General features: G+C 40.4%; 2 protein-coding genes across 14 annotated transcripts in view; one reads left to right on the plus strand and one right to left on the minus strand.

Moving 5' to 3' along the window:
• Positions 1-1314, minus strand: part of CAMSAP2 (calmodulin regulated spectrin associated protein family member 2) — a 79817-nt gene extending 78503 nt beyond the window's left edge. For all 4 annotated transcript variants that reach the window (XM_005487087.4, XM_026793443.2, XM_005487086.4 and 1 more), the window contains exon 1: positions 540-1314. In XM_005487087.4, coding sequence (XP_005487144.2) covers positions 540-678 — 139 coding nt within the window. In that variant the 5' untranslated portion in view covers positions 679-1314. The remainder of the gene's footprint in view (positions 1-539) is intronic.
• Positions 1297-23296, plus strand: DDX59 (DEAD-box helicase 59). 10 transcript variants are annotated; one of them, XM_026793466.2, is made up of 10 exons: positions 1326-1437; positions 6695-6773; positions 8114-8209; positions 17010-17833; positions 18997-19164; positions 19715-19804; positions 20186-20437; positions 20601-20753; positions 21238-21366; positions 22990-23296. In XM_026793466.2, the coding sequence occupies exons 4-10, from the start codon at positions 17021-17023 to the stop codon at positions 23251-23253; spliced, it is 1869 nt and encodes a 622-aa protein (XP_026649267.1). In that variant the 5' UTR covers positions 1326-1437; positions 6695-6773; positions 8114-8209; positions 17010-17020; the 3' UTR covers positions 23254-23296. The 10 variants fall into 10 exon arrangements, with proteins under 10 accessions (XP_005487142.1, XP_026649265.1, XP_026649267.1 ...); XM_026793465.2 differs by having other exon boundaries at positions 6695-6763; XM_026793467.2 differs by having other exon boundaries at positions 6695-6759.
• The last annotated feature ends 1050 nt before the right edge of the window (positions 23297-24346 follow it).

Here is a 24346-nt window from a genome sequence, read left to right on the forward strand (position 1 = left end):
CCTTCTGTATTGTGCAGGCCAAAACCTGGCACTAAATGCTCTTTTCCCTGAAACCCTTCTTATTGCTGAACCACTCAAATGGCTACAGGCTACTGTCACACATGTCAGAACCCATTTCCATTGCCAGCCCCCAATTCTGCTCCTAAGCAATACCAGGAAAATTTTCAAGATGACAGACGTGGATTGCTGGGGTTTTTTTCGCATTGTAGAAGTGTGACCAGAGTAATAAATAAAATACTATTTACAGAGATCGATTCACTCAAGGAAAACAATATGAGCGCCAAAACACAAAATTTACTTGCTGATGGAAACAGTGGGGCTACTCGAAAAAGACTAAGTGTAATTAAGGAAAAACAAAAGAAAAACAAAACATCTCACAAGGGGTAAGAAATCTTAAGGATAAGGGAACAGACCAAAAGCATTTCCCACACATCTCCCCCCCTTCTCAGCTCCTCAGGGAATGGCTCTCACGTCCTCAGTAGCGAAGCAACCAAGCAGGAACCAGCATCAAAGAAAGGGAAGAAGGAGACGCCACCTACCTGTCCCAAAGGCTTTGGCCACCAGCCAGGCCAGATTACAGGCGATTTTCGCTCGGGAGAAATCATAATGGTCAAAGGGTTTGATGGCAGGAACAATGAAAGTCTTCCTCATCTCCTTGGCGTCTGCGGCATCCCCCATCTTCTCACAGGACCCCCGGCAATTGGGAACTTACATGGTTGTTTCTCCGTCCTCCTCCTCCTCCCACGGCCGGGAGAGCCGGCTGTAAATACGCCGACAGCAGCTGAGAGCAGCGCCGGACCCAGCTGTCCGTAAAGGGCTAACACCGCCTCCCGCCTTTCTCTGCACAGGAATGTAGCCGAGTCCGAGTGTCCTCTTCTTCCTCCTTCTCCTCCTCCTCGCTCTTTGTCTCAATTCACTCACGCCGCCGTCCCTCCGCCTCCGAAGAAATGCCCCCGGCGGCCCCGGCCCCGCGTTCCCTGGGGAGACCCCGCGGCCAGGGCTGGGCGCCCCAGGCGGCCGCCAGTGCCCCGGCCCGGGGCGGGAGCCGCCGGCAGGGCCCCCGCAGCCGCCGCAGGCCGGGACGCGGCCCTTCCCAGCGCCGGGATGTCAAAATGCCGGGGTCCGGCCCCAAAACGCCGCACGGCTCCGCACCACCCCAGCAGCGGTCACTGCGGGCCGGGAGCAGAGCCGGCTCCCCAACGCTGCCCGGCGGCCCCGGCGCCCCCCGGCCGGCCCCGCTGCCCGCGCCGCTCGGCGATGCCGCTGCGGTTCTCCACCCGCGGCTGCCGCACTGGATGGGCGAAGGCGGCTGCGCATGTGCCGCCAGCGCCTCCCCGCCCGGGCGGGGCGGGAGCCCGAGGGGCAGCGCCGGGGCGGGCCCGGGCCGCCCCCTCCCCACGGGGGCTGCGGGCGCCGCGTCAGGCGGGGTCGCTCGAGGTGGGTCCGGCCTGGGGTGGGGCGGCCTCGAGAGCGCGGACAGGCCCAGCCCAGTCCAGCCTTAGCCCGGCGGCAGCGGGAGGAGGAGGAGGCGGGGGGGAGCGTTTCCCGTGGTCAGGGGGCGCCGGCGGCGCTGGGAATGGCTGGGAAAGGGCGGTGTCCCTCGGCCGCGGGTCCACCCGCCCCGGCGTCGCCGCTCTCCACTGCGTGGCCGGACGGGCCCGCTGCGGTGTCGCCGGGGAAGGTCGGGATCAGCTCCGCGTGTCTCGTCTGTGAGGGGGCTGAGGAGCCGCCTGGATGCAAGGGAGCCCCGCCGACCGGGGTCGCGGTGACCGGAGCACGGAGCGCTGCCGAGGAGGCGGGCTGAGCATCCCCCGCCCCGTGTATTTGTCACTCCAATTTTAAATCGGGTCTATATATAACTTTGAGAATACTCGGGTAAAAAAATGACAAAGCCTTTAAAATAGTTGAAGGCCTGGTCACGTAACCACTGTAATAGCAGCAAGAGTAGCGATTTGCGCTAGAGACCATCTCCTGTCTTGCTCACACGTACCTGGGCTGTTTTGGGGCGCTCACAGAACCCCTGTAACAGTGGCTGCGTGGAGGGAGCATTAGTCACGGGAGGAAGCAGCGACTGCGTGTTCATGACTCAAACAGGACTGGATGGGTTGGCGGCTTCCGAGTGCGGGGCTGAGGGTGCGGCCGTGCTGTGAGGGGAGCCCGGCGGAGGCTGTGCCTGCCTCGGCACGGGCACGGCGTGTGTCATCGGTGACCCGCGGCGCCACAGGGCGGGAATCGCCACGTCTGGGCAGCAAATAGTTATTGTAGCCTATTGTGGATATATTGTTTTTGTATGTGTGTATATATGTGTATATCTACATGTATATATGTATATAAAAACCATATGTATGGTTTGGAGTAATGTCTAAGTCTGCCCTTCTTCCCCTAAAGAAGAATTAGACAAATTCTAAGCATGACATAGTAAGATTTCAAACAATATTCCGGCCAGACTGTTATTTCTTTGTGTTTCAGGTGGACTGTGAATTGATCTGCACAGATTTTTCTATTGCTGTGTGTCTGTGTGTGCTTCTAGCACTTCAGGTGCTCAGGGAGACAAACACCACGATTATGAGGCAAGAGTACTTCACAGTTTTGCTGACATGTAGCCATATTAATTAGTAATGAGTAATGAAGAGGTTGTGGAGGTCAACATTTGAAGAAATTGTAGCTGAGTATTCCCCATACACTCTCTGGGATGGGATTCCCAAATTGTCATGCATACCACTCATAAGTGGTGCATGCCTAGCTACAAAACCAGGAGCTGCTGTGAGCAGTACTCAGCAGAATGGAGGGGAGGAGGAAAGTTGAGAAATCCTTGCTTTAGCAGGCTAAGGACTGAAATTCCCAGATCCTCTGCATCAGAAATAGTATTAATAATGCCAAATTATTGTACACTTGGAAAATGTTCTCTGTTAAGAAAGACTATATGCTTAGTTTTCAACAATTAATATTTGCACATTTTCCTAAATTATTTTTTATGTGTACTCTGGAAATAAGTAACATTAGACACTTCCCATTATTTTAACTATTTTTTACACTGCCAATAGAAATTTTTTAAAAATTCTTCCTGCATATTTAATAACAAACACCTGAAATTCTTAAGCTTTAAAATGTCAAATGATTTGTGCTAAGAAGAAAAAAAAGAATTATGTTCCAGATCCAAATTAATTTGTTGTATGACTGAGAAAATACCTCAGAATTAGATCAGTCTGTAGGAAAATGTTTAGAAACACTGTAGGGCCATTATTTAGCTATAATGGAGTTTTTTGTGGGTGCAGCACTTGTGGTGATGAAACCTGTTCAGAGTTTCATCAGCAATCAAAGTGGGGTAACTGCAATCAAAGTGGGGTTTCACTTGCTTAGTGCTCTTAAAAGAGAATGCATGAATATAAAATCTAAGTGCAAAAGAAGACATTACCAGTTGCTGGAGTGCCTGTGCCAGTTCTTCTACTTTTGCAAATATGCCAAAATGCCATCTTGCTTATTGCATTGTCAAAGATATCAACAGCCAAAATGGAAAATGATTAAAAACTGCTCTAATTGCTCAGAGTAAATAAACAGGAAAACTGAATGAGGAGTCATCCCTTTCTGCTCTGATCCTGTTTATACATCTTGAAATATTTTAAATAGTGATACTTTCCTGTATGCAAGCTTTCTGCTGCACAGTGTTCTATACTTTAGCATTAATTCCGAGCAGAAAGGCAAAGTATTAAAACAAGCATTTCACAAATTTTTATTTTTTACCTTCTTTCTCCCTTCCTTTCGCCTCCCTCTACCCCAAATTAGAATCCCTTTTGACTCGTTTTAGCCTGTGATTACATCATAAGCCTGATTGTTCACTGTCATGTGTCTGGCCATTTTCACAGTGGGTGTACCAAGCCTGTAGTGAGCATCAGGCAAAGGAACCAATATGACCATGAAGCTGTGAATAATGGTGTGGATGGAAGTTCTAGTAGTTCTAACCTTTGGATAGATAGTGGAACGAGTCCTGACTAACAATTTCATACATTTTTTCCACTTGTTTTAAGATTCACTTAGCTTCTCAAGAGGCTATGTGTAGAATAGAGCCTGTAGGCTAATTTCAGGCCAGCACTAAGTTAACACTGAGTTATTCCAGTGTTCAATCTGGAATAACATTTCATGCATAGTTTCTTCCTTTGCAACACTTAATGATAAAGGCAAAGTAAAATGTGTTAAGTTAGAAATACCTTGGCTGGTTTTGCAGAGGCACTGTCTGTAGCCAGACTGGGTGCTAGTGAACAGCCAGTTTGTCAGGCTACCTATGGAGGATAGCAAAAACATTCCCATTTCAGTTTAGCTATATTAGGGCAAATCCGCAAACACAGCAGTTCACAGTAACTATTCTGCTGAGTAATGCTTCACTTTTGAGGTTGGAAACAGACTTGGAATAACACTGTGGGCATATTATCTTTAATTGCTGTTATCAAATTTGCCTAATTAAGATGATCCCATCTGTTTTCCTGAGCTTAGAGGATATCAGTCATGATAAAGTGGTTTGGCTGAGGGGAGGGGTGCACCCTGTGGCCTGTAACCTCTGCAGGGAGGCTGCATGCATGACTTGATGTGGTGCTGTCAGTGTAGAAACCAAGAACCAGTCATGTCCCAGTGGGATCCCTGAGGAATGTGCTTGTTGACTTCAGCAGGTTTTGTGTTACATATATGAAGTTAAACAGGTAATCTATAAATCATTGTGTGAGATTATTACAGCCAAAGGATGACTTATGAAATTGAACTATTGATATTCCAGCCTCTTTATTAAATCTATTTCTTTGTAGGTAGTGGTAAAACTGTAAGAGTTAAGAAATTTTATTTTTACATAGCAATCCAGTGGCTATAAGCAATCTAGGAGACTCCTGGAGTGTCTAGAGACATTTTCCTGGTCCAAGCATTACAGAAGAGAAGGATTATGGGTGCTGGTGCTTACCAATGCAGATGAGCTCATTAGAGGCGCCAAGATTGGTGAAAGCCTGGACTGCAGTGATCACTCTCTGGTGGAGATTGTGAGGATTGTGAGCCTGGCAAGGAGCTAAATTGGGACCCCAAACTTTGAAGGAACAGACTTCCAGTTGTTTAGGAGTTGGTGAATAAGATTCCTTGGAAAACTGTCCTTAGGGATAGAGAAGCTGACCAGAGCTGGCCGCTCTTAAAAATATTTTTCTTAAAACCAGGTGATCTTTAAGGTCCCATCCAACCCAGGCTATTCTGTGATAATTAACTGAATGATTAGCTGAATGATTAAAGTGCTTTGCCATTATTACTAACATGCATATATGTAGTTTCTGCAAGCTAGGAGTTTTCTCAGAGCATATTTTGGAAGGGAATGTGCTCTTCCTGTTTCAGGATGATACAAAAGTACAAGAACAGTTACATAATTACTGTCTTTCAAATTCTTCTATTATTTTGTGATCAGAAAGTGCTGAGGGAAGAAAACAGTTTACTAACTTTATACATTACAGTAGTCATGAGCCAAAGGGAAAATGAAGGTTTGTATGACATTTTACTTGAATCATCTGTGATTTTTGATACAATTAAATCTAAAAGAAGGAAAATTGGAGTAATAGCTACTTTAGCACATTGCTGCTACTGAAATCTGCACAACGAAAAAGCTGCTCAATGAAAATCAGGTGTGGTACCCAACAGTCACTTCTCTTATTACTTGGACACTACTGGTTTCATTTCCTCAACCTGACTTTGACCTAATGTAGCTCTGCAAAACCTCTGATCTCCCTCAGCACTCAGGACTGCTTGGTTTCTTTTGTCTTTTTCTCTATTTACTTTGGTGTCTTCTTTTATGAGATTTTAAATTTTGCTTCTGATTTTTAAAATCTGATTTCCAGATTTCCACTGGCTTCTTTTGTGTTCTTCCCATCTGGTGGAATTGCTCTTGTTCTAGGGGGTTTTACATGAGCTGTCTTCCCACATATGCTGTGCAATTCTCCCTAATTCCAGGGCTTTCTTCTTCTTGACATTCCACCACTGCCAGGTTGTCTGTGATGAAAAAAATACCCTGCTATAACTTATATTTTTTACTATAAACTTTAAAACATATGGAAAAGATCCTACCCTCTTCATTAAGTGAAAGATCTGCACTATATCTTTATGACCACCTACTGCCTGGCCTGTTTTCTATGGAAAATTCTGAGGGTAATTTTTAATGAATATAATCTTTAAATGGTTTGGCTGCACTGTAAAATAGATGTATGGTGGGAAACTTGCATTCAGAAAAATACTTTGTACAAAAATAAAGCACTATGTTATTGTTGTTGTTAGGTAATGCTTTATTTGCATCCCAGTGTAGAGGAAAATGGACATGACTAGTTTTCAAACTGTACATTCAGGTAAAAGAAGTTTAAATCAGTAACACTTTTTCACCAAGTCTGAATGAGAGTGAATACAAAATTGTGCACTTCTTCATGCTGTGACTGGCTTTTTGTGTGCTGCTTCTACATGTGAAGAAAGATCTGAACATTCATAAAAGCTCATTTGTTTTGAGCATATACATAATTTATTAGAAGAACATGAATAGACTTCAGTTTCCCATGTTTTGGCCCTGCTTCCAGTTTTCACTGAAGCTCATGTGTGTCTGAATGAGAGCAGCAGTAAAGAGAATGCTATGTTTGAACAGTAAATTTCTGGTATCATTTCATTGCACTGAAATTCTTTTTTTTTCCTGAAGAGATTCTAAAGAAGATGAATGAGGAAGGGAAAGCAAGGGAGTAACATGGAAGACTATCCAGTGAAGTTGGTTCATTTTGGTTTTTTGTTTTTTTTTTTTTTTTTTTTTTTGTCTTTGAAACATCATAATCCAAATTTTCTCTGATACTTTTAGGGAGTTTCCGTTTCCCTTAAATTACTAAGAAATTGCATGTTATTGAGGATTTTTTTGTTACTTTAGGGAGCTGCTGTACATGGCTGGTAACTTTTTAAAAATCAGCCCTGGAAAGTGTATATCAAAGATTATTATTGTAACCATTTATGCATGCTCAGTAAGGTCATCACAACCTGAGTGTATAGAACTCTGTTACATTTAATTCTCTTCTGGCATAACTTAATTTGTTTATAATACTTTCTCAGTAGCTTTACAGAGTGTTTGCCTTATGATTCATTTGAAAACATGTTCAAGATAGAAAAATGTATGGGATATCTAAGCCATGTACAGAAAAATTTCATTTAAATACTCCCCAATTTTAATATATATGAGAAACATGGAAAGAACAACAATTATTTCAATACTAGCCTTAAACAAAATGTGTATGTATATATATATATTTAGCAATAAAATCTTGGCTCCAACAAAGATTTTTTTTAAGTTCAGGTTAATCCTCTGTGTTGTTCCCATTTGAAATCACTGGTGCTACAGACATGATTAAATATAAGGGTATATGTAATTGGTTTTCTGGGTTAAAGGTGTCATGCAGTTTATTTGTAACTGAAGAAAAAAACCTAGGTGGTCTCTTTCTTGTGGAAAGTTTCAAAAGAGAAATGAAGTACAAAAATTTGCACATCTCTGGCTATTCTGTCCTCCTGTGGTATTCTTGCCCTTCAATACACATGGCTCCATTAAAGCCTGGAGAGTTATCTCTGCTATCTCACCTGGGCAGGGAGCAGTCTCTGTTCCACTTGGTGGCACAAAGAAGATGTCCATAATTTTCATGGGTGTTGGAAACTCTCTGATCACCAGTCTGGTTGAATGTGGATGAAGGAAGGAGGCCCTGGCCTTGCTGCTCAGGGTATGTGTGAGCCCCAGGTGTGATGGCCACTGCCCTGGAAGCAGCCTGAGACAGACAAAGTACCCCTGGGACCCCCAGTTCAGCACAGTCAGAAAGTCCCCCTAATCCAGGGCTTGTTCTGACAGCCACAGTTCAGTTCTTATGGATGGTAATTTACTAAAGGAGTGGAGGATCACCCTGGGGGAGAGGATGCTGGCAGGCACTGGGTTGAATCAAGGGGATCATTCCATGAAACAACAAAAGTAACACCTGGAGATTTTATACGAGGAGGGAAACTTGCTGGGATTTATACTTATTACCTTTGATCTGGCAAGTCTCTGTGTTTGTGTCAAACTCTTTCTTCCTTTTTTATTTGTTCCTAACAGAAATGAAGCAAGTGCCAGATTGGGGAATGTAGGGCAACAGAACAGATTTCACTGCAATGTGCCAGTGTGTGATACAGATCCAGCTTGTTCAGACGAGTGAGTATTTTGCTATGCATTGGGCAACTGTTGAAATGGAGTATTTGAAAGTCTCTGTTGCAGTTGGTAGTCTGCACTTTCAGAAGTGGGAAAAGCAGTAAGTCATGGTCCCCAAAGTGTTGGGGAAGCAAGAACAGTCTCAGTAAGAAAGCGTGTTCAAGGTAGAGGGCACGTAGCCATGCTTTATTCTCTTTTACCACCAAGGTCCTAAGGGGTATTGTACTGGTATAATTAGGAATAAAACTTGACTTTTTTGGGTAAAGAGATGAACTGGAGATGCAATAGTTCAGTGGAAACAGAAAAAACGCCCAAACCACATGCTATTTATGTTGTAGCACATCATAGGACTTCTAGTCAAAGATACCATGGTGCACATGCTGAACAAACTGATGAACCATTGTAGTTCAGAGTCAGAATAATACAGGTGTTAGATATTGTAAGACTAGGCAAAGGGTAACAAAGAAAGGCTTAGAATACTATATTGCTCTGATTTTGTTATCTAAGAGAGCCAGTCCCACAGAAATATCCTCACTGCAGCTAGAGAACAGGTTCCTTGTGTATCACTAGAAGGTTAGGAGCCATCTGAATGGAGATGGTGTGTCTGGGCTTCTGCTGGCTCTTTAATCATTAAAGGATGACATGTCATGCTTCCCAGGGCCAACACCCTCTTGTGACCACTGCCTCCCTTTGTGGCTCCTTGCAAAGCAGACAGTGGCAGTAAGACAGAAGCCTTTTGGCAACCTTGCCTTTTTAGACAAGTTCCAGTTCATGCAAACTCTCCAAGAATGGTAATGTCTTTATACACCCAGCATGTTAGCTGAATTGCAAATAATCTCAGAGCAACTGTGGTTTCATAGACTTCTGTAGTTTCAATTTGTCTTGAACTGTAAGGTAGGTAGAGATATTTTGGGGGATAATGTGATCTAGGGGAGAAAAAACCAAGTTAGGAAAATCAGCAGAAACTTATTTAAGATGCTCTGTCTCTTGTTTTTTTTCTGGCCCTGTTCTTTCTAATGTTTCTTTTGAAATGACCTTACCATATATATTAAGAAAAGTTTATAATATATTGATATTGATGATATTTATATGTTTTTATTATCTCCTTTTAGTTTTGAATTGCTGGGAGGTTTATTCCTCATAGGTGTAAGCCTAAGCCACCAATTCCTTTCCAGTCTCAGTCAACTCAGTATTGTATCCTTCTTGTTTCTTGACACCTGGCTATTACCTGATAGAAAACTTGCATAGCTGGGGCTGAAATCTATTTTGTGCCTGAAATTTAGTTTCTGTATATCTTGCTAGTTGCCACAGGAAAGAATGTTGCTTTGGCCAGGAACTTTACAAAATGACCTGGTTGTAATGGGTCAAGAGGCAAAAATGAAATGGGTATGCTGAAATTGGACTTTTGTGTGGCTCAAAGCTTTGAATCATTTGTTCAAAAACAAAACAAAACCAACCTGACATAATTTAACATTTAAGTTCTGGGCTAAATGTTAAATAGCCAGTTTTTTTCACAACCTGGCATTATACCCAGGTCAGCTGAGTTGTATTAAGAATTAGCACAGATTTATTCCACTGAATTGTTTGGCAGATAAAATAAGGAGTGTTTCATGTGTATTTCGTAAAGTCTTCCTTAAAAAGAAAATACACTTCAGTGAAATCTTGACCATACAGCACAAAGTCTCCTTTCACACTGCAGTACTTGAGACTTATTTAATATCCAAGAGTTAGAAAACATAAAATTATCTGGGGTGCAAACTTGATAAGCGCAAATTTTCTATCAATAAAGCAAGAGAAATACATGCAGTGCTAAAGTGTTTACCTTGTTTAGTGTAAATTTAATTTAGTCCAAAACTCAAAAATGTCTTTTAAAGCTTGTAATCTGAATTCTTTTGAACAGGGTATTATACTGGAATTTTTTGCCGCCAAGTTACAGATCCCAGAAAAATAAGGTTTGCATGAAAAGTTCTTGGCAGATCTCTCTTGGAACAGCACAAACAACACTGCTTAACAAGGAGGCATTCATTACTTCTGTCTTGGTACCCTCTGCTATTACAGTTACCAGCTGTAAGGTTACTGGCATCTTTGAATCTTCCTAATAAAAAGCATGGGGAGCAGTTATTCAAGGATGATACTGAGAAATATGTTGCATTTTTCAGGCTTATTTTGTTTTTAATAGCCATTGTGCTTTATCAAGTTGAGCTAATGCATTATCTGCATGTTCTCAAAACAAACAAAGTTAAGGAAAGTAACAATTACAGAAGGACAAACCTGTTGGTCTCACTTTAGCAGTCTGAGATCCTTGAGTGTGTGATTAAAAAATTGTAGTTACAGCCTTTCTGTGCCCTTCAGTGATTTTTTGGTGAGGGATTCAACTAGGTCAATTTAGTTGAGACAGAAGGAGCACCAAACGTAATGTAGGGAAGCATGAAGGCTAAACCAGTTGGTTAATACTGGCATCAATTTTAACAAGAGAACTGATGAAAGGTCTGGTTTGTAGCAGCTCTCTTGCATGTATTCCAGGCCTTTCTTGCAGTGGTTTCTGCTGCTAAAACCAGCAGTGCTGGTAGGAGCTTTAGTGGTGGAAAGAAAAATTTGTTAGCCATTTACTCAAAAGGTTTATGCCATAAATCTTTTCTTCAGTTTGTCACAGTACTGGATTTTGACTCTGTTTCTTCACTCCCTGTGAATGCAATGTACCTATTAGATTTGTCATACTTGCTGATTAATTAGAAAAGTCTTAATCTCTTAAGTTACATAATTGAAATGAGAGTTTATTGATGAGCAGGTGGCAACACACATTGGACACAGGTCATCTGACAATCAGGAACTGGATGATTCCTCTTGTCTCTTGTGGAATTTCTTTTTTTCTCTCCCATCCTTTTGTGTGAGACCCCAAAGGAGGAGGAAAAAAGGTTTAACTTTCAGTAAGTGCATGTTGTGTGAATGTTATCTTACTGTTAGAATAGATGCCAATCTCTTTTGCCTCCAAACAGACTTACTAATTGGAACACAAATATATCCTCTCAGAAAGAAAAACAGATTAACAGAAGAGATTTTAAAATTCTTAATTCTAATTACATTATATTTCAAGATTTATTTAATCTTGTTAATTTCCACCTGGATTCTCTAGCAGTCTGGGTTATAGTTTGCTGCCTACTGAAGTCCCTGGAATCTGGCAATTGTGTTTGCAATCTTTTGATCAAATCCTTATTCTCTAAGTCTCAGAGACCTAACAGAGGTTTGTAAGTTTAAATTACTTTAAATGATTCTCATACCCTAAAATCATTCCTTTTAATTGCAAGAAGCTAGACTATCTTGTACACAAGGCTGGGAATTGTAGTCACTGTAGTTTTTATAGCTGTGCTAACAATATGATGATACTGAATTAGGGAGTCCAACAGTTTTCAAAGTAAATATTATGTGCAGTACTTGAGCATATAATCACATACATTAATTATGTTGATAATTTTTTCATGAATTGCCCTATAGAGTTATTTCCCTATGGACTATTGGCATTTAATGCTGAACCTTCAGGGCAGGATTGCTGTTATTTGTAGTTTTATAATTTTTTTTCTTTAGAAAGGAAAAAATTATACCTTCTCAGTAATATGCTTTAAGAACTCAGATTTAATTAGATTATTTTTTAAGTTCAAGTTTCACTGTGGATTTCTGCAGAGACTTAATATTGGCCAATGCTTCCTTAGAATGTGGCTCTTCAAACAGAATGCTCAGGAAGCCTGAAAAAATTAGTTCAAATATTTTTTTACTGATTATTTACTTTCAAAAATGGAGGATTTGCCTGTTTAGATTAAATGAAATTAGAAAAACTAGGCTTCAGAATAAGTATACTGCATGTAATACCTGTACAATGAGGACATTTTCACAAGAATATTAATTGTCTAGTTAATGGTTAGCCACAATTATTTGTTTTTAGATTATCTGGATTTTTCCTGTGTGGTTCCTTAAAAGCTGCAATTCAGAAACCAGTAGACTAATTGACTCACTGGTTCCTTCAATCAAAGAACTATTCATTAAATACACTTTGGGTTAGAGCTGCAGTTGATTACCTACCTAAAAAATATGCTGAGTGGCTTCAAAATCCCCAAGCATTAAATAAACAGAACAATATTTAACAAGAACAATATTTAGTTTTATGGCATCAGGTGGAGCAGACACAGACACCAGTTCCCAAGTAAACATACTGTGGCTTCCATGCCTTCTGAATGGAAAGACATTCTCCCTCCTTTCCACCCAAGCAGTGGATATTTTGTTAACTCTAATTATATATATGTATTAAAGTGTGGCATACTTGAAAAAAAAAAAACCCACAGAGAATAATTTTTTCATTCTTTAATTGACATCTTCATAAACTTAATGTTCTTCATTATAATGTTATTGAACAGCAGCAGCAAGGCTCTGGAATTCCTAGTTTAGAATAATGTAACATGGGATACATATTGAGATATTTGAAGGAATTAATAGCTTAAAGAAAACCCAAAGCTGTTCCTCTGGATGTGATTTTAGACACATTTTAATTGTCAGATCTGTCAGTGCTGGCACTTGCCACTTGAGGGAGTGATGCACAGGTGCTGGTGGGACTCCAGTTTGAGTCCATTCTCAGCAGATTTGCACATGCTGGGAGCTCACTCAAGGTGGAAAACTCTCACATTGTGTGAAGATATTTTGGCTACAAAGGAAACTTGAAATGCTCTGTATTAAAATGTTTTGGACAGTTCCCCTTTGGGATGGTTTATATCTGTTCCTCAAACCCGTGTGTGGAACTTGACCTTGCCTGCCAGAGGTGTGAGGAGGTGCACAGAGGTTTGGTTCAGGCTGGATCTAACAGGGTCTCTCTGGGTGGTATCACAGTGGGGAGCTGGGGTGCATGGCACAGTCAGGCAGCTCTTGGCAGTGCTTCTGATGCTGCCTCTGAATTAGAATGGAATGGAATGCCTGTTTCTTATGGATTTACTGAGTCTGGGAGTAGAGGGATTTCAGTCTCCTGCTTTAATCCAGCCTTGTTTTACTGAATTATTTATTATTTGCAAGTGCTGGAAAAGGTTGATTCATGCTTCAAAAGAAAGGCTGTGAGATGTTATAGGGCAAATGCCTGTTTTTAAACTGAGGGCAGGAATCCTTTCTGTATATTTGATATAGAAACCTTGAGTGAACATGAAAAAAATCTTGATATAATTTAAAATAGACCAAAAACTGGGATACTTACTATTAATAATCTCTTTGTTATGGTTTTCATTATTTCTTTTGACTTTTAATCAATAGTTGCTGTCTTTGTTATTCTAACAGAAATTTGCATGAAGTTGAAATAATCTGTTGCTATATATTTATGTAGTAAATCTGTCAGTATGTATGGGTCTTTTTGTACATGTGGGGTTGTGTGTGCTTTGTTACATTTCTGAAGCTCCTAATATTTACTTTAGAAGTTACTCTGAAGAGACACTTTAATTATATAAGGACTATGTTTGTGCAGGGGTTTCTAATAACAATATGTGATACCTTCCTGAGCAGCTATTGTACACATGAGTGTGAGCAAGATGGGGGAATATTTAAAGTCTTTGAGTTTTACCAACTCAATTAAATAACTTTAACACTTTGCTTTATGACACCCCCAGATAAATTGTCCAGAATGAGCAAAAATCACTGTTCATAATTGCTTCTAGTAGGACTTAAATCCACCTTTATTCAGCCAGTGCTTGAACTAACTAGTTTTTAAGAGGAAAAATACGAAGACAAACCCCTTTGTAGCATATCTGAGAGCATCTTGTCTGGGACATGTAATGTAGTCTAAAGGTACAAAACTTGGAATTCAAAAATCCTATTAAAATGCCATTCACCTCAGATCTGATTAGTGGCATCAAGAGCTGAGAGGATGGGAATTAAATTCCCCAAGGCACCTCTTACTCTTACATATTTCATCATTCTGAAAGAAAACTTAGGCAAGTGACTGAACCAGAATGTTTATGTTTAGTCCAGGAAAAAAAATATTTATTCAGTGAGCTCACAAAGTACAATATCTGTTTCAGAAGAGGTTTTGTTACATCTACACTGATTAGCTTCTCCATGTAAATAAAGAATAACGTACTACATTCTGTGAGCAGTGAGCACCTTTTATAATGCATGTGATAATTTTTGTTGGAAGAAATAATGAACTATCAATAGCTGTCCAGCCTTTACAAGCCACTCAAGGCACAGTAGCTCTATTGTTACCTGTTATTAGTCATCTCTTTTTCAGACTGTTGAAACAACTACATAGTTGTTTCTTACATGGAAGCCCTTTCATGCTTTTGAATATCCACAGAGTGCTTTTCTAAAAACTTTTTCAATTTCTACTGTAGTCTTTCTCACTCAAGAGGAGAATTTCCTACCTTAGTTTTTTCTTACTGCTGTTGCACACTGAAAAAATTAGAAAAAGCTGATATATATATGATGTTTGCATTTTGGTGCATGGACTGTATAGGGTATGAAACATCTCTTATACTATTAAATATTGTTGAAATACTGGTCTTTGTTTAGCAAATGATGTTTTGAATTCCAGGAAATGACCTTGTAAAAATGGAAGTAAGAAAAGGAAATTTGCTTCTGTTAGGGAGGGAAAATGAAGGAAAGAAAGTTAGTGCAAACAAAGGGGAATGACAGAGGCTGAATCAGAGAAAGGTGGGGATTTTCACAGGAATGTATGAAGTGTGGGTGGAAGGTGCCTGCAAATTTTTAAGTCTAGTGATTCCCAATTTCCAAATGTTCAATAATCTTTTCAATTCTTTTCCATTCTTTGTTTGATCTCACTATACTTTCATGCCTAATCAACAAGAAGGGAAATTTAATTCATGGAACAAAGAGCAGCTAACAAACAAGCTCTAAGTGATGTCCAGGTGTTAGAAAAACAAATTACTTGTTGGTAGAATTACCTTGTCACGGGGTAGGGCTTGACATGTTCCACTGACCTCAGACCTATGGGAAGGCTGGTAAAGCCTTGGAAGAAGGATGTTCACTGACACTGGACACAAAGAATGCAGGATTCACCAGAATTCCCAGGATAAGGAAGAAACTAATAAAGACAACTCAGGACAGTGCTGAGTCAACAGTCTCATGGCCCACCAACCCAAAAGAGAAAGACTGAGCATGCAGGCTAATTAGCACGAGAAACGAGGGAATCATTAATAACAGAAATAGAATTCAGATAATTAAGAGAACCGTGTAACTTGTAGCCAATGAACACGAATTTCTTTGTCGGCTAGAATGTATAAATAGTAAAAAGTTTTGATAATTGACGCGCTCGGTTTGTGGAGTACCACCGCGCACACAGCCTTGCGCAACTCTGAGATAAATAATCAATGTCTCGAATGCGAATGCGATTTTAGTGGGTAACAACCGCGCCTGCGCTCCCATCGCAGGCCGAGCCCGGCAGTCGCGGCCCGCTCCCGCCCGGCGGAGCGCGCAGGCCCGGCCGCCCCGGCTCGGGACCCGCCCCGGCCGCTGCCCTGCCCTGCCCTGCCCTGCCCGCCGGGAGCTGTGGGCGGGAGCGGCCCCGTGCGGCCGCCGCCATTTTGTGCGGGAGGCGGTGGCGGCCCGGCGGCAGCGGTTTGTGAGCCGGGGGGGCCGGGGCCGCACTCCCCCTGCGGCAGCGGGCACGGCTGTCGGGCAGGAAAGCCCTCCCGCCGCTCTGTTCTCCCGTGGGGTGTGTGGCTCTTGCCGGATAACAGGGCTGGGAGAGGCTGCCCGGGTCCCGAACAGCGGCCGCCAGCCCTGCATTTTGCGTCAGCGCTGCCCTCGCCGAGAGGCTGCTGGGCGTGCAGAGAGGTTCGTGGCTGGAGATTCCCATTAGGCGCGAAAATCCAATGGTGATATTTGGATTCTGGTCCGGGAGCGCGGCGGAGCTGCGGCCCCGGAACCGCGGGCCGGCCGCGGAGCTCTGCGGGCCGGCGTCCTCGGACTGCTCCCGGTTACACAAACACAGCTGACTGTGCACGCTGACATAGCTTGGGGTGCTTAAAACAGATAGTGTAAGAAGGAGTTCGTAGAGATTCGTAGGCACAGTGCAATTTTCTCAGAATAAAATTGCCGTGTTTTGTGTACTTTTTTACTGATTGTACGATAGCAAACGATTGGTGAGCATATCTGATGCTTTTGAAGACAAATACTGAAAGTTTCAGAATATAAAATATGGTTATGTTTTAACAATATGTCTTGTATTACAGTGTATGTTTGGCAGATTGATGGTGTGAGTCTTTGCTTGTTTCTGGACATTGAACAAGCAGAGCTGAACTCTAAACAAATCTCAAAAGTTTGCGCTTAATTTTAAGTGAACTTTAAAAGAGCAACTAAAAAAGTGACCTTGGATGGATCCTGTGTTGGATTTGACATCCTTTCCAAAACTGGTAGTTTTATTTAGTTTAGGTTGGGTGGGTTTTTTCCATACCTTTGAAGAGTGTTTGCATCTGTGGTTTCATGTTAGAAATAGGTGAACTCTCCAAGGATTTAAATATGACTGGCTTGCAAAATTGATAAATTTCCACACGGTGAAAAGCAAAGTTCTCACTCAGCTGCAAAGGCTGAATACTGACAATAATTAACTGTATTCTATATATTCTTCTTCACATTTGCACCAACATTGTTACAATCAAGATAATTTTTAAACAAGACTTATTATAGATCTTTTCAGAGATTGACAGTTGGTTTCTGTGTTTGCCAATACTTGCTATATTTTTTTTTTGGTGGTAACAAAGTAAAATGTACCTTTTTCAGTGGTAGTACTTTCTAACAACTGTAACTATTTTGTTTCTAGTGTGCTGAAGCATGTTTTTACCACGATCTGTTAAAGTCAAGAGGACTGCTGATGAGGACAAAAGTTGTACCGCTAAGAAAAGTAAACTTTCTTCTGGAGGATCTTCACTAGAGGAGACCACAGAGTTCCAGGACTGTAAGTCAGTTAGAACAGAAACTTCTGCTTCAACAGACAGTTCAAGTGAAATTGTACGAGAACACGCAGAACCTGCAGCTGCAGACCTTGGTGTTGCTAATACACCATTGGCACAGGACAGCCGAAATACCGAGGATGATGGCTCTCTGGAAGAACCCATCAAATCCTTCAGCAAATCCCAGCGCTGGGCGGAGCCTGGAGAACCCGTGTGTGTTGTGTGTGGCCGCTACGGGGAGTACATCTGCGATGAAACAGATGAAGATGTTTGTAGTTTGGAATGTAAAGCCAAGCACCTTCTACAAAATCAAGCAAAGGAAAAGCAGCTTACATCTGATCAAGCTGCAGATTCTCAAGCAGAAGCTCACCTGCTTAATGCACCTTATTTCTACAAAGATCATTCCTTTATTTTAGGTTTGCAAGAGGAGCAGGTTGAGAACCTTAAACTGCAGCTGGGTATTGCTGTCCAGGGCCAGCAAGTTCCAAGACCTATTGTAGAGTTTGAACACTGTGGTTTTCCTGAAACTTTAAACAATAATTTAAAGAATTCTGGCTATGAAGTCCCAACTCCCATCCAAATGCAAATGATCCCTGTTGGACTATTAGGGAGGGATATTCTGGCTAGTGCTGACACGGGCTCTGGAAAAACAGCAGCTTTCCTGCTTCCTGTTATTATGAAGGTTTTGAAAGAGGTAATGAAACTTCAGATAGTTAGAGAACGCAGTTTGCAGCTTTGTCTGTTGGATTCCCAATGTAATGGAGAATGTGATTGCAGTGTTTTTCATTAACATTCAGTGATTTATTTGACTTTTGATTGGTCAATCATTTGGTTCTTGGAGGGGGGAGGTGCTAATTATTTTTAATTAAATTGAATGTTTTTTCACTTTGGTCAGGAGATGAAGCAACTCTATCAATATTACCTATTACACAGTTCCTGCTTGTTGAGAAGTTAATTAAATTCTGTGGTAGACTTCCTAAATGACTTAAAATAGAAAGTGAAAATAACTCCAGGTCCTCTCTAAGTTCTTCCTGTATCTTCATGTATCAAATGGCTCAAAGGGATTTGTTGGAATTTGTATGACTTCACAGAGTAATTTCTCTTACAATATATTTGGTTGACTCAGATAATTGCAGGAAATTGGGATAAAAAAAGTTCTGAAATCCTGTAGTTACATAGTCTCCACTTTTATACTGTGGGAAAAAAAATTAAGAAAACCACTTTGTAAGGACATGAACGTATTATTAGAAGCAATGGCAATGAGTATTCTGTACCTTGTGTGTGATTCAGAACTGTTTTCTGCTTTATGGGATTTATTCAAAAAGGGATGCATATATTTTGGATATATATTGGATGTATTAGAGAATTTGGGACATGATTCTACTGATGCTTTGCACTGTTAAGATGCTTTTACAGAATGTATATACACACAAACGTGTATAACTTTTTTCAAATGAATTGAAAGATTATTTAAGTAACTATTTTATTCTTTGAAGTACTTTAGCAACTCCTAAACTCTAGTTTAAGAACAAAAGCATTATGTAGAAGTAGGTGAGAAAAGGTGTATACACTCCAGCAGTTCCTCTGTCTGATTATCATTAAAGTCTGCAAGACAGATACATGTTTATAGCAATATGTGCAAAATTGGGGTCTCAATGAAAAATGCATCTGTACACAATCTTTTCCATGCTTCATCTTTAGGTCACTGTACAAGTTATTGTATATATTGAGAAGTAATTTTATTTTGCTGCTTAAAGTAATTCTCATTTTTAATGCAAAAGGTTGGGAAATTTGAAAGCTTTTTATCTAAATAATAAAGCAATTCCAAATTAATCAGATTTTTCCTTTCCTTTCTAGACAGAAACTCCATGTGCCCTTATTTTGGCACCAACGAGGGAGCTGGCAATTCAGATCGAGCGCCAGGCGAAGGAGCTGATGGCCGGCTTACCCAACATGAGGACAGCTCTGCTGGTGGGAGGTTTGCCCCTGCCCCCGCAGCTGCACCGCCTCAGGCAGAGCGTCAAGGTGAGCTTGGAGCCAGGGTGCAGAGCTACGCTGCCATCACGTTCACAGGGAACAGAAATGTGACTGCTGACACCTGTGAACACACAGAGATGGCTTTCTCCTAAGTCTGAGCTACTGAAACATTTGTTACTGCCTGAAAATTTAGTTGCACAATTTTTAAAAAACTTTTTCACTTCTGGTTAAACATCTAATAGCTTTTTTGTTTGTTTGTTTGTTTTTAAAAAGTTACATTCTGATATTGCTGCTTTCAAAGACTGAAATATGCCAGTATTTTACACAAGGAGTTGTAATTGTTTTTCATGCAGATTTTATTTCTTGTAACTTATCTCCATTAAAGTTTTGATAGGTCCATTTCCTCTTAGTGCTTCATAATTTATAAGTTTTCTAGAAGTCTTATTACTTACTTGAGTGCAAGTAATTTCATTCATTACTGCCATTGTTATGTATGTGATGGAATTTTATGGTTTTTCTAGGATGGTCTTCTGTCCTTTCATGGAATTTCTTACTCCCGTGGGGTTTTTTCCTCCTTCTTTTTTTTTTTTTTTTTCAGGTGATAATAGCAACACCTGGAAGACTTCTTGAGATTTTAAAGCAAAGTTCTGTTCAACTGCATGGCATAAAAATTGTAGTGGTGGATGAAGTAAGTATTTATCAGATCTCTATTACCTACACAGGGGTCCTGGCAGAGTAATGTGAGTGGCTAATCTCACTTATTAAACATACAGAGTGTTTGATATAAAAATAGAATATATTTCTTAAGAGACAGTTTTATTTTTTGACACAGTATGAAATGTGTTTAAAAAACAAATGTTCTATTGCTGTAAAGTTAGGTACAGGATAATACTGTTGAGCCAGTGTGTACCATTTGTTTTTAATTTTCTCACTTAGCTTTTCTTCTGACTGTAAATACTCCTGCATTTGGATTGGTACAAGTTGCATTATGATTCTTTTGTCAATTTAAGTTTGGAATCCTGCTATTCATGGAAAAAGAAGTGGTACAACTGTAATATTTTTCATTTAGGTGGATACCATGCTAAAAATGGGTTTCCAGCAGCAGGTGTTGGATATTTTGGAAAACATCTCTCATGATCATCAAACCATCCTGGTGTCAGCCACGATTCCAGTGGGCATTGAGCACTTGGCAAATCAGCTTCTGCACAATTTTGTCAGAATAACAATTGGAGACAAGAATCTGCCATGTTCCAATGTTCGGCAAATTATCTTGTGGGTAGAAGAACCATCTAAAAAGAAAAAGCTGTTTGAAATACTAAATGTAAGTTTAATATTTTTCTCATAAGAGCAGTTTATAAAAGGATTCATATCTTTGCAAATGTCTGTCAGGTTCTCATCTCATGATCGGGACAAAATGAATCCATGCTGATGATGAACAGCCAGTTGTTGTAATCCCTTTTTAAATAAACACTTTAATTTTACAGGATAACAAGCTCTTCAAGCCTCCAGTGTTGGTGTTTGTGGACTGTAAACTAGGAGCAGATCTGTTGAGTGATGCTGTTCATAAGATTACAGGATTGCAGTGCACAGCTATGCATTCTGAAAAGTCTCAGGTGGAAAGATCAGACATACTACAGGTTTGTGCCTACTCAAGTTCAGGGTGTCTGGTAAATTTCAAATGGCCTTTTTTAAAAATGTGGCTTCATTTGAATGACTGCAGTCATAATGGACTGCTTTTTTGCAGTAATACCTGAGGTATTGCTGGGGGAGATGAGAGACAGACAGGACTAAGCAAAAGTGTAGATAATAATCCTGTTTTAAATGTGGATAAATACAGAGACTGTTTCTCTGATTATCAGTTACAATTAAATGCTTATTTAAATTCCCATTTCAAATAATATTTGCAATTAAAATTGTGGGTTGGTTCTCTGTTTGGTTATCTCTCTGAATTATATTCCTGTTTAAATCAAGAATACAGGGAGCCATTCTCTCCTTTACAATAGAATAATCCTACTGTGTGTGATCTTACACCAAATAACTAGATGTTAACCCATGCTTGGAGAAGTTCAAAATACAAATAAGGAAAGAAGAATGAATTGTAGGTTGTTCCTTTCTTGCCAGGGATTACTTCAAGAGAAGTATGAAGTTATAGTAAGTACTGGAGTCCTTGGACGAGGACTTGACCTTGTCAATGTCAAACTGGTGGTGAATTTTGATATGCCTTCAAGTATGGATGAATATGTACACCAGGTAAATAAATAAATAAATTGCTAATGATTTATTTGAAAAGTATATTGGAATATGACAGCCAGCTATGGAAATGTAAATGTAAACAGAAAGATAATTTTCCTCTTCAGAATTATTTTTATAGGAAAGGAAAAATGGTGCTGGATGTCTCTTCTGTAAGTCTCTTACGTAAATTACTCAAATCTAGAATATTGTTCCTATTATCTCCTATATAAATTATTAAAACCTAGAAGAATGTCTTTAAATTACTTACTTTTGCAGTGTACTTCTTCCTGTTTTGTACTCTCTTGTATCATTTTGTGTCTATAGAGAACAAAGTTTACCATTTCTTTATTGTGTGAAGATTGGCCAAATGCCCTTCTTGCAGGTGCAGCTCATCTGCACTGTGGGCTATGCATTAATAGTCAGGACAGCAGTCATGAACTTGATTTCTTCCCCTTTCTAGTCAAGATACTTTTTTCTATGGATTTCGTGCTTTAGAAGAGATAGCCTGTGAGTTTCACGTGTGTGTGCGTTTATGTGCACAGTCCCCAGCCCTACTTTAGCTGGCACATCAAGACAACTCATTCTTGCCCTCTTTGTGGCATGAGGAAGACACAGTACTACTGTGTGCAGTTCTGGGAACAGCAGCTGTGGGAAAGGGCAGCAAACTGGAGGCAGTCCAGGTGAAGTCAGGGGCTGGCACACGTGACACTTCAGGACAGGCTCAACTGGGCTTGTTTGGGCTGCTCTGGAGACTTAATTGCTGTCTACATTCGGGTGATTACAGAGGAGACAGAGCCAGACTGGCCTTGAGGATGCCCAGGGAAAGGACAAGAGCCAGCAGCTGTAGCTTTCTGCAAGGGAAATTGTGGCCTCATAGCAGGGAGAAAGGTCCCATACTGCCTGAAAATCCTTTGTGCTTCAGACACTGGAAACAAGGCCCTGAGGGAGCTGATCTGACTTTGAAGTAAACCTGGTTCCAAACAGATGAGGAGGACCTCTGGAAGTTATCCACTGTCAGTAACTCCTCAAATAGCCTGCATTGCTAACTGCAAAATTCCCCTCTTGTTTTTAAATATCTTTCTGCTAAAGTTTCAAGCATGTATTAAGTAAATAAAAATGGTCTTTCCTAGCATCAAAACTATACCAATATTACCATGTCAGCTGTTTCTGAATAGAGAGTCGTTGTAGACTCTATTCTAATTTTTTAAGTATTTTAGAGAATATTGGTAAATAATTTAAAGTTACTAGGACATTGAAAGTAAAGGGCATTTTTGTGGCCATGCTGGCACATACTGTGCTTGATATGAAGTATAAGTATTTGGTGTCTCTCTAGTATTTTTTAAAACCTTTGGTTTGGATCAGATTTACTGTAAGCCTTTGCCTCATATCTCAGTAAAATATCAGACTTCTGGTATGTTCCATAAACAAGTCATAATTTTAAATGCATTTCAGCTACAGCTTCAGATCTACACATCCTGAATTCAGGAAGCTTGTTTTAAGTACCCTTGTGCTTAGAGGATGAGAGAGATTTGGGCCTGTCACTTATGTTTACTTGCTGTTCTATAAGAAAATAAACTTCTGAGACAATTGGAAGGACTTCCATGTAATATTGCTAACTTAAAGGAATTTATGCTTTTTCAGGTTGGGAGAGCAGGGAGATTGGGTCACAATGGAACTGCAATTACTTTTATCAATAACAACAGCAAGAAGCTCTTCTGGGATGTTGTGAAGAGAGTGAAACCCACAGGCACCATTCTTCCCCCACAGCTGCTTAATTCCCCATATCTGCATGACCAGAAGAGAAGGGAACAACAGAGACTTAAACAGTTACATAATAACCTCGTAACAGGGGATAATATTATGGACATTATTAAAAAACACAACAAAAATAATTCTCAGAGGTAATAAAGGCATATTTATGTAATTACAATAAAAGTATGATTAAAAATAAGTATGAAATGTTGTCTTGTAAATTGCATTTTAAAAAGAAATTTGTACAGTTTTTTAAGAAGTCTCCTTTCAATCTCATCTTTATTTTGAAATACTGGCTATTGTGTGCTTGAATTACTATAGTATACCTAGTAAAGGTACTCTGGAACCCTTTTTTAAAACCAGTAGTCCTTGGTCTTGCTGGCAAGGAAAAAAAAATTAATGGCAGATTAGCCTCTGAAAATCCTTTCCTATTAACTTAAGTAAAATCTTCCACTGGAAATGTTTCTCCAAGTCCTCAGTATGCTCTCTTGGGGTTTATTAAGAACATATATGTAAGTTTTTTTTGTAAACATACTGAAACTGTATTAGTGCCTGTGTACCAGCTGCAAGTTCTGTTGAAGGACTTTGCAATACCAGAAATAGTTTGTTATTAGTGTAAGTTTATGGAAGAGAAATAAGACACAAACTATAATTTTGATTTTATTTAATCAAAATGATGTCTTCTGTGGAGATGGAATTTGTTAATTTGAAATAATCCACTCCTGCCTATAAAATGTTATTGTGTAACTCTCCTGCAGGCTAATTTAGGCATTGGTACGTTCAGAAGCACGAGCACCCCTGACGTACCAAACTCCCAAAAATCGTGTTAAACAATCACGAAATCAAACAACAGATTTACACCACGTTTGTCCCAGGCACTAAGTGCAAGTACAGGTTCCGTCAAGGCAGCAACCCCGTTCAGTAAGCTTGTAGCAAGCTTTCTCAAGCAAGCTTTCTCATTGTTACTGGGTTTAGATGGTTTCGCATAATACATTTTTATTATCAATGTGTCTTTCATGGGTGCATATATCCATTGATTCCAGCACTCTGTTTTTATTTGTTTCCCTGGTGCTGCTTGGAGTGCCAAAATTACGGAAGCGTCACAGCCATCGTGTGTTCTTTTAATTCCTTTCGCACCATTTTTTCTCCCCGGTTCACTGGTGCTTTGGCTATACACGGCAGTGCGGTGCAGGCGTGGTACCCACTGTGAGGCTGCCCGTTCGGATCGGGGGGCCCTGGCTGGGAT

Source organism: Zonotrichia albicollis, chromosome 8 (genome assembly GCF_047830755.1).
Source record: "Zonotrichia albicollis isolate bZonAlb1 chromosome 8, bZonAlb1.hap1, whole genome shotgun sequence".
In the NCBI taxonomy this organism is placed as follows: Eukaryota; Metazoa; Chordata; class Aves; order Passeriformes; family Passerellidae; genus Zonotrichia; species Zonotrichia albicollis.